The 10,833-nt window shown below is 38.3% G+C and overlaps 1 protein-coding gene across 1 annotated transcript in view; it reads left to right on the forward strand.

The window, feature by feature from the left end:
- Usp9x (ubiquitin specific peptidase 9, X-linked) overlaps positions 1–10,385 on the forward strand; it is a 117,565-nt gene extending 107,180 nt beyond the window's left edge. The window contains exons 38-41 of the mRNA XM_013026742.1: positions 3,214–3,370; positions 3,524–3,784; positions 4,099–4,194; positions 6,376–10,385. Of these exons, the coding sequence (XP_012882196.1) occupies positions 3,214–3,370; positions 3,524–3,784; positions 4,099–4,194; positions 6,376–6,513 (652 nt within the window). The 3' untranslated portion in view covers positions 6,514–10,385. The remainder of the gene's footprint in view (positions 1–3,213; positions 3,371–3,523; positions 3,785–4,098; positions 4,195–6,375) is intronic.
- Positions 10,386–10,833: the final 448 nt, after the last annotated feature.

Genomic DNA, 10,833 nt, shown 5'->3' on the forward strand with positions numbered 1-10,833 from the left:
TCAAGTGGTAGAGCGCTAACCTTGAGCTGAAGAGCTGAGGGACAGTGCCCAGGCCCAGAGTTCAGGCCCCACGACCGGACCCCCCCCCAAAAAAAAAAGTGAGCAGGGCTGGGAATGTGGCCTAATGGTAGAGTGCTGCTTGCCTCACATGCATGAAGTGCTGGGTTCGATTTCTCAGTACCACATAAACATAAAAGGCCAGACGTGGCACTGTGGTTCAAGTGGTAGAGGGCTAGCCTTGAGCAAATGAAGCTCAGGGACAGTGCCCAGGCCCTGAGTTCAGTCCCCAGGACTGGCCAAAAAAAAAGTGAGAGCAAAGGCTGGGCACTGGTGGCTCATGCCTATAATCTTAGCTATTCAAGAGGCTGAGATCTGAGGATCACAATTCAAACAAAGCCAGCCCAGGCTGAAAAGTCTGTGAAACTCTGTGGCTGAAGTGGTAGAGCTCTAGCCTTGAACAAAAGAGCTCAGAGATAGCACCCAGATTCTGAGTTCAGGCCCCACAACTAACAAAAAAGTGAGAGCAAATGTGAATAACAAGTACTCCTTCCCAAATTTTTATTTTCTGTTTATTTCTCCTTGTCCAAGTTTCACACAATATACTGATCATTTCTTTTTTTTTTTTTACCAGTCCTGGGGACTGTCTCTGTGCTGCTTTTCCTCAAGGTGCACTCTACCACTTGAGCCACAGTGCTACTTGTGGCCTTTTCTGTGTATGTGGTACTGAGGAATCAAACCCAGGGCTTCCTGCAGGCTAGGCAAGCACTCTACCACTAAGCCACATTCCCAGGCCAAGATAATCATTTCTTTTCAACAAAATTCTCTACTTTTTTTGGAGGGGGACAGTACTAGGGTTTGAACTCGGGACCTTACACTTATTTGATTGGCACTCTGCCACTTAAGCCATGCCTCCAGCCCTACTTTTTGCTAGCTGTTTTGGATACAGAGTCTGGCCAGTTTTTCTGCCCTGTTTATGACCTAACCTTGAGCTATAATTTTTGGATCTCAGCCTCCTGAGTAGCTAGGATTACAAGGTTGCACCAACAGTGCCAGAATTATTTTTTAATGCCAGTTCTGGAGCTTGACCTCAGAGCCTGGGCTTAGTTTTTGTGTTCAAGGCTAGTGTTCTGCTACTTGAGCCACAGCTACACTTCTGGATTTTTTTCTTTTTTTGATAGTTAATTGGAGATAAGATTTGTCTGTTCAGATTGATTTTTTTCACTGCTATCCTCAGGTCTCAGCCTTCTGAACAGGCACAAGCCTGTAATTTTTAAAGTATTATTGAGGTAAAATTATATAACTCCCCATTTTAGCCACTTTGAAGTGTATGATTGAGTGTTTTAATGTACATACACAGTACAATATCTTTACAATAAAAAATATATATTTAAAAAGTGCATGCACAGTATTCTGCATCTATTAATTTCAAAACATTTTTATGACTCAAAGGAAATCTATACCCAATTACATGATCACTCCCTGTTCCCCTGCTTCAAAACTACACAACCCTTAATCTGCTTTCTACCTCTATTAATTCATCGGTTAGCCATTTCATGAAAACTAAATCATTTAATATGTGACACTGTCTACAGGCTTTCCTCAGCATGTTTTCAAGGTTCAACCATATTAGAACTTGCATCAGCATTTTGGGGGTTTATGGCTATATTATATTTCAATGAATGGAATTACATATATCACATTTAGTTTACTGGTGGATAATGTTTTTTTGTTATTTTGTCAGTAGTGGGGCTTTGACTCAGGGCCTGGGCACTGTCCCTGGGCTTTTTTGCTTAAAGCTAGCACTCTACCACTTAAGTCACAACTCCACTTCGGGTTTGGTTAATTAGAGACAAGAGTCTCATGGACTTTCCTGCCCAGGTTGGATTCAAATCATGATCCTCAGGTCTCAGCCTTCTGAGTAGCTAGTATTACAGGTGTGAGCCATCTGGCCCAGGTAATGTTCTTTTTTGCCAGTCCTGGGCTTGAACTCAGGACCCTGGGCACTGTCCCTGAGCTTCTTTTGCTCAAGGCTAGCACTCTACCACTTGAGCCACAGTGCCACTTGTGGCCTTTTCTGTGTATGTGATACAGAAGAATCAAATCCAAGGCTTTATGCATGTGAGGCAAGCACTCTACCACTAGGCCACATTCCCAGCCCAGGTATATACTTACAAATCCCATCTATAATCCCAACCTTTGTCAGGGAGAGCCAAAAGGTCTTGAAGTTTAAGGCTAGGCTGAGTACATAGCTAGATCCTGTCTCAGTCTGACCCTACAAAATGAACCGACCTAAGGAGGAAGCAACAATGCTCAATAGGAAATGTACTCATTACCTTGCTCATGTAACTGTAGCCCCTCTGTACAACATTTTTACAATAAAAAACATACAAAAAATGAACTGGCCTCTAAAGCAAATTATTCTCAACTATGGCAGCTATAAACTTGATTATTTGCATTTCTCTAAATGCCCTAAACTCAATTCTGGTTATATATTTAAATTACATGTTACTCCAAAGAGCTCCCTTCCCATAGCTTAGTATGCTCATTCCCCTTTCCACAGCTTAGCATGCTTCCTTGTTAGGCAAATGCTAGGCCCATGTAATAAAGGCAGTAAATAATCAGCTGCCAACCCCCTTTACCTTGGAATGGCACTTCTCTGGGGCAGCTACCACCATATAAGGCAACAAGGGCCCCTTATCTACTATTTGGACGACAGCCATAAATCCTAGTCCACCATGATGAAGCCCCTGGCCCACCCGTCCACACGAGAGTCTCCACCTCCTAGCCCCTTCTAGCCCCTCCTAAACTTCCTAGGTTATATAGGTCACCTCAGACAATAGCCAGCGCTTCTTCTCACTTCTCCCTTGTGAGAAGGGGTCTTGCTGGCCCCTTTCCCAGCAATAAACCTTTCTTTGTTCTCTGTACCTGGATGTCTACACGGTTTTCTGGTGAAGTCCAAATAATAACATTACATGTCAATAATTTTGGGCTTTTGGTAAGTAAATCACACTTCTGGTTAGCTATATGACCTTGAATAAGCAGTTTAGCTCCACTCATTTTCTCATTTGCTCAAGGGTTTAATAATCATACCAACGGTGTAATGTTAAACTAAATGACTAGATTGCAGACATTGAGTAGCATGTAGACTAGACAGTAAATGTCAGCTGTTACCACATTTTAAGAGTTTTTAACTTATCTCTGGTTCTCTTTTAGAATTCATAATGCCCTTAAAGGAATTCCAGATGACCGAGATGGGCTATTTGACACAATCCAGCGTTCTAAGAATCATTATCAAAAAAGAGCATACCAGTGTATAAAATGTATGGTAGCTCTCTTTAGCAATTGTCCTGTCGCTTACCAAATCCTACAGGTGAGAGGTTTTTCCTTACAGTTTGTTAGAAACCTGAATCAGAATGAAAAATTCTGATTTAAGAGACTCCTGAGAATATGGGGATTCTCTCATTAAGTTACCTTTGAAGTATTCCAAATCCTCTTACTTATAGGATCTTATTTTCTTTTGAAGGGCAATGGAGATCTTAAGAGGAAGTGGACCTGGGCAGTAGAATGGCTTGGAGATGAACTTGAAAGAAGACCATACACGGGCAATCCTCAATATACTTACAACAATTGGTCTCCCCCAGTGCAAAGCAATGAAACATCAAATGGCTATTTCTTGGAGAGATCACATAGCGCTAGGATGACTCTTGCTAAAGCTTGTGAACTCTGTCCAGAGGAGGTAAAAAACGCCACCAGTGTGCAACAGATAGAAATGGAAGAAAGCAAAGTAATTCTTTTATTTTATAGGCCAGTGCTTATGTTAATGTAGAAGGGGGTTATATTGCTTTATAAAGTTTTGTTTAAGTTAATGTGGGGACCTTCTGGAGAAATTTCCATTAACCTAAGAGATAATTTCTAAGAAAAACTAAATGAGAAATTTTTAGTTGCTTTAATTGTTCTAGTTGTTTTTTTCAGTAAAAGAATTTGTTAATAGGTTATATTTGTAGATTGATTTTTAAAGTGTAGTTTAATTAGAAAAGGTAAAAAATGAGTTTAATTTTGCCCATTTAATTTTATTTCCTTAAATATTTAATACATTAGGAGCCAGATGACCAAGATGCCCCAGACGAGCATGAATCACCTCCACCTGAAGATGCCCCATTATATCCCCATTCACCTGGATCTCAATATCAGCAGGTAAACAAGTCCATGCTTAATTTTAAAGGGTGGTCAAGCTTTTAACTATGACTGAAGTAATGAAATTATAGACTAGCTTTAGAATCAAAAGCAGGAATGGTTAGGATGAGTTTGTGGTGCAAGATTGGATTTGCACTGGTAGTTTCCTTGTCAAGTAGGTGTGTTCTCTAGTGCTGGCAGTTGGTAAAACTGATGATTCACTAAGGTATAGTAATAAATTAAGAATTCTTTGAAGCTATGCACCAGTGGCTCATGCCTATAATCCTAGCTACTCAATAGTCTGGGATCTATGGAAGTTCTGAACCAGCACAGGCAGACAAGTCCATGAGACTGTTAATCTCCAATTAACCAACAAAAAAGCTGGAATTGGGAGAGTGGTTCAAGTAATAGAATGCCAGCCTTGAGTGAAAAGTCTCAAGTGTGAGCCTGAAGTCCTAAGTTCAAGCCCCAGTACCAGCAAAAAAAAATAAATACTTTGAGATAAATACAGATGGCTGTCACCTTACAATCCTAGCTACTCAGGAGGCAGAGATCGGAGGGTTGAGGTTTAAAGCCAGCCCAAGCAGACAAATTCTAAAGACTTACCTCCAATTAACTGGCAAAAAAAAAAGTGTGCAGCCAGGCACCAGCAGCCTACGCCTGTAATCCTATCTACTCTGGAGGGTAAGTTCTGAGGATCACTGTTGGAAGCTAGCCCAGGCAGAAAAGTCCCTGAGAGATTCTTACCTCCAATAAAATACTCAAAAAAGTTGAAAGTGACATTGTGGCTCAAGTGGTAGAGCCTTGAGCACAAAGAGACTAGGGACAGCACCCAGGTCCTGAGTTCAAGCCCCAGGACAGACACAAAATATGCAGAGCCCTGATGATGATATTCATCATCCTCCAACAGTTTGACATACATTATTTAAAGCATTCTTTCTTAGGTTTCACGGTTTTTATAAACAAAAACATACTGAATGATTATACTTAGTCAACATACTTATTTTTAGAGTACCATTTAGAAAATTAAGCGTAGGGCTGGAAAGGTGGCTCAGTGGTAGAGCGCTTGCCTTGCATGCCATGAGGCCCTGGGTTCAATTCCTGAACACCACATAAGCAAAAAAGAAAAAACCAGAAGTGGCGCTGTGGCTCAAATGGTAGAGTGCTAGCCTTGAGCTGAAGAGCTGAAGGACAGTGTCCAGGCCCAGAGTTAGGCCCCACGACTGGACCAAAAGAAAAAAAAAAAGAAAATTAAGCCTAACATTTGACTTGACTTGTGGAGATATACAGAGCACCGTATAGGATTTAGGCATTTTAAAAGGCTAAAGAGCCTGGGGCCAGTGACTACTCATGCCTATTATCCTAAAAACTCAAGAAGCTGAGATCTGAAGATTGCAGTTCAAAGCCAGCCCAGGTAGGAAAGTCCATTAGACTCATCTCCAATAAAACTATCCAAAAAGCTGGAAGTGAAGCGGTGGCTCAAAGTGGTAGAGCGCTAGCTTTGAGCATAAGAGCTCAAAGACACCACCCAAGTCCTGAGTTCAAGGCCCATGACCATCCAAAAAAGAAGAAAAGAAGCTAAGGGACAGCACCCAGGCCCTGAATTCAAACCCCAGGACTGTCAAAAATAAAAGTCAAAGGCTAAAGAACAAACTCCACAAGAAAAGTTACTTGCTTACTCCTGATAGAGAAGCCTGGTTACTGTGTTGTCTTCAACATTTTTGTTTTTCTTAGCATTGTCTCTGTTCCTGATTGTTGCTCCTGCAAATCATATATCATGGCTAATCTTTTTTAGATTTATAATATGGAAGAAATCAGAAATTAATGGAGGCCAGCTCACAAATTGTGTGGGGAAAAAATGGGTTTTTTTTTTGATAACCAGAGGTAGATTCTCGCCTTATGCTCTCCCTCTGCTTTCTTGCTCACAGGTGGCACCTACCCCCTTCAGGCATGCCCCAGTCCAGTATTTTAATGGTTAATTGGAGGTGGAGTCTGGCAGGCTTTTCTGTTTGGACTGCCAAGAGCCGTAACAAGATAATGCCTTAGTTGTCAAACTTGCAGCTACATTTTTGACATTTTCTAAAAATCACTTTGGACAAAGATTATAAACAGAGCTTCAAAATCACTTTTATTTGAAAATTTAGGGTTTGTATTTATACTAAAGTTTGCCTACTAATCTGCTGATCTCTTCTCCCCTCCCAGAATAATCATGTGCATGGACAGCCATATACAGGCCCAGCAGCACATCACATGAACAACCCTCAGAGAACTGGCCAACGAGCACAAGAAAATTATGAAGGCAGTGAAGAAGTTTCCCCACCTCAGACTAAGGATCAGTGAAATGCACATACTTAACTGGTTCCATCAAGACTGTGCACCCAGGCCTTACAGTCCAACTTTTTTCTGTGTCTGGCTAATATTTAAAACTAGAAAAACTATTCCTAATCAACTTGGAGTGGAGAGTTTATTCACTGTCTTATCTGCAGAAATTTGCTGTCAATATATAACCCGCCTGCAGTGGAAAGTGTATAGTGTTTTGTAATAAATGGCCTGATGCTAATGTGTAAATGGCAAAGGTGTATATAGTATATTAATGTTTGACTGTTAATTCTTAAGCAAGAAACTTTTTTCTTGATGAGACTCACAGATCTACAAAAACTACAAAATTAATTTTCTTGTTTATACCCACTGCACTCTGCAACCAGTGTTGCCTGCCTTGTGGCAGTTGGATCAACTCCTTTACAAAAACAAAAAAATAAAACAACAGTGCAACAAAACAGCCCACTCATGTCAGCCACACCGATAGTTTCATGTTATAAATCTTTGCCACTGGAATCACTTTTACTATGAACGAAGGCTGGTAACCTTTAAATTATTTGGTTGATGTGGAAAATTGGTGATGTAACATTGTTTCTAGATCTTTTTTCATTGCCTTTTTATTCTGATATTAGGTTAATATCTTTGAAGCTATAGTTAATGCTGTAACATTTAGCATGGCTTCACACCAAGTTAGTGTAGCCAACAGAGGAAAAAATTACCATAATGACTGCAGTTGTCCTGAAGTGACAGCTGTATTGCTCAGAGCTTTTCCTTCTTATACCTAGAATATAAAATATAAAACGAGGAGAGAAATGTGACAGACAGTTTTCAGTTGCACATATATGTTCCTTTTAATGTTTGACAGTCTCTGGGTGGGACAAAGAATACATAAATATCGGTAATGGGAATTCTGAAAGATTTAAAACAAATATGCAAAAATGTGCTAGACCAGGAAGCTGGAGCATAATAGAAGACTGTATTTGGTGTGCTTGTTTTGTTTCTTTAGTAGAGCTTGTTAGGCGAAATCTTCTAAAACTTTCCTTCTGCTGGATCCCAGTGATGTGGAAGGCATCAGAATCCCACAGTACTTGGAGTACCTCTGCACCAAGATGTCTGGCTGATTTTTCTGCTCAGTCATAATTTTACTTGAAAATGAGAATTGTCCTAGCTCCTTTTCCATTATTCCAAAAATTTTAATGTTCAAAGCAGGGTCTAATTTAAAAAATATATTGGTTAATAAAATTGAAGTTTCAAATTTCAGAATAAACATTTGCTTAAAGATAAGGAACTCATCAGTTAATACTGTATTTAAAAGAGAATTGGTGACTTGAATGTGTGTAATTTTTTTGGAATCTGTCAAAAAAACAACAAATACCCCTGCAAACAGATACAGCCCACCCTATTCTATTTAAATACTTTGCTGTTTTATTTTATAGAAATTATTTTGCTGGATTCACAAATAGAATTTGATTTAAGAAGAAAATTTTGTCCTGTGGTGTTTTTGGATTTTTTGGTTACTTTTTTGTGGGTTTTTTTCTTCTTTTTTTTTCTTTAGGACTACATATGGAAAATTAATTCTGTGCATAGCCTGCATAGGCATGACACCAAATTCAGGATTTCTATCGCATTGGGTTTTTGTGCACAGAAATATTTGACCTTTGGCCCTTAACTAAAGACAGAAATAGAATGTTGACACTGTAAAAGTTTACTAACAATCAATCTTGTACTTTTTGTATGTTTTTATATACATGTATATTTAATGAGCACAAGCTTGGTTGTATTTTGTACAATTCAGTTAAGTGTAAAGGCTGTAGTTGGAACTGAACAAAGAAAGAAATAATTGAGCATTGCATTATTTTGTGATTAAAAGGGGCAGGTACATAAGATAAAGCTTTAGGTATCTTGCAGTAAGCATTCCATAGTCAATCTGTGCTTCTAGGCTTTCTTTAATATTAGGAAATTTTGATATCAGATATTTTGTCTTTATTTCAAGTATGTTTTGGTTTGGGTTTTGTGGAGCTGGGGGTCCAGGGCCTGGAGCATGCTAGGCAAGTGCTCTATGACTAAGCTACACTCCCAGCCTGAATTTGCTTAAGCAAAGGTTGTACAGTGTTTGCAGTTGCAACTGGAAGTCTTAACTTAAAAGTTCAGTTCAGTTAGAAGCTTCCTCAGCTAGTGAAGTGACTTAATTTGGACAAGTTTCTATTAATTATACCATCTTACCATCTGAAAGGTGGTTTTTACCTTTCTTGCGCCTTAAGAAAAGAAGGTATGCCATGTACTTAATTTTAAAACAGTGACTTCCTAGATAAGGGGAAAAAAAAACTTGACATTTTAAAAGGCTGTGAATTTTTCTCTTTGGAGGTGAATTCCCTTTGGTTGCTTTGAATTTACAAGCCTCATACTGCCAAGTGAGGGCTTGTGAATCCTGTTTCCCTCCATTTGAGTAAGTCTTGTGACCAGAGTGAGGGAGAGTGAACGGTTATTTTTGTTTGTTCGTGCAGATTTTCTATATATAACTCTTAGGCAAGCATTAATGTATAACCAGAAATTTTAAGATGCATGTTATTGTAAGAGCAATATAGTGGTGATTTTGAGGTCTTTTTCTGAACATAAATGGCACATTTTACATTTCAAATCTTAAAAGTGCCTGAATATTATTTAATTCTCCCTCAGCTTTTTGTTTTGTTTTGTTTTTGTTTTGAGCCATGTTTCCTACTTTAAATATTTGTTGCTGAATTACTAGTTTGCCTTTGGAAGAAAATATTCCCAGGTTTCTAAATGGCATGATTGCTCTATAGAAATTGATAGAATCTGTTAACGTAAAGACTAAAGATATTTTAGTTGTAAAACTGTGTGAACTAGGGCTTTGCCCTATTGGATCTAAGTATTTTGGTGTACAACTTGGTAAAAACCACATTGCTGCTGTTTCTAAGCTCTCCACCAACCAACCAAATTTTCGTGTTCAGCATCATAGAGGCAGAAATGAACCTAACCATATTTGGGGTTTTGTTTATCTTTCCTTGATTTTTTTTCTCTCAGTGATAATTTCCCAGCCTTGTGTCTTTAGCTAGTATGTATACAAAAGTAGAATTATTAAGATGTTTTCTATTTTTTTCATGATTAACTTTTATTAGTAATAATTCTAATCATTATACTGGTTAAAAAGATGAAGTTTTTTTTATTTCAATTACTTTTTTGAGGGAAACCAATGGGCTGAATATCCAGATATCTATTTCAGAATAGTTCCTCCAGGTTTTTATTAGGATTTTTTCCAGCTTACGTTCTCTCAACTATTTTACTTTGCTGAATTTTGCGGTTAATTTGGTGGATATATCCTGCCTTATTTAGAATTATAACTGGATAAGAAAATTGCCTTTTCATGATAAGTGCCCAGTTTTGGTCTCTAGTTTGAAGGTACCAGGACATACATACTACGATAAAGGAAAGACAACACCTCCTCTGCCCCAGCTTTTGTGTTACCAAGAAAAAACATTCAGTACTGGTTTTATCATAAGATTCAACCAGAATTGGTCCTATACCTACATGAGTGCTCCATGTTTGAAAATGAAGTTTTGGGTGTGATAAATCACTACAGAAGTGCTGAATGTATTAAGAACTTGCTACCGATTGTATTCATAACAATTATTTTGTGTTTGCAGAAATGTAGCTCTTCTCCAAATTTACAGGTGTAAGAAAAGGGGTAGGTGCACATTTTAAAGTCACATGAGTGCAAATTTTATTTTTGAAATCCAGATTCCAAAAAAGGAAATTTCACCACCCAAATCACACTTCTACTTCTTGGCCTTTTACAAGCCAACAGACTGACATAAAGATTGTCCACAGTTCCTAAGATTTAGCACATATACAAAAATAAAACTTTATAAATTAAATTTTGGTTTTTCCTTTTTATTTGTTCAGATAGGGTTTCTAGCATCCGAGGACTTTTGCGTGTGTGCTGGGGATGGAACCCAGAGCCTCAAATATGCAGAGCTGCACCACTAATACCTGAAAGGAATTTTTCTAAAGAATCATTTATAGATCAAAAGTGTTTTCATATCTAATCAGCTCAAAAATTGACTTGTGATCTGGTTACTAATTTAATCATTCCTTCTAAAGCATTAATAGTTGATAGGGTATTTTTTAGATGTGAGATGAAACAGGTCATATGTTACTTCTAATATATATCTGAAAAGTAACTTGTCATTCCAAGGAAATGAAGACTTCTGTAGAAACCTACTGGTGTTTCCCAAACAATGGGTTGCTTCAAGGATGGCTGGTAAAGACATCACACAATTTTTGTGACATTGAATTGTGCTGATGTATTTTTGTGTACACGTA

Source organism: Dipodomys ordii, unplaced genomic scaffold, assembly GCF_000151885.1.
Source record: "Dipodomys ordii isolate 6190 unplaced genomic scaffold, Dord_2.0 Scaffold96, whole genome shotgun sequence".
In the NCBI taxonomy this organism is placed as follows: Eukaryota; Metazoa; Chordata; class Mammalia; order Rodentia; family Heteromyidae; genus Dipodomys; species Dipodomys ordii.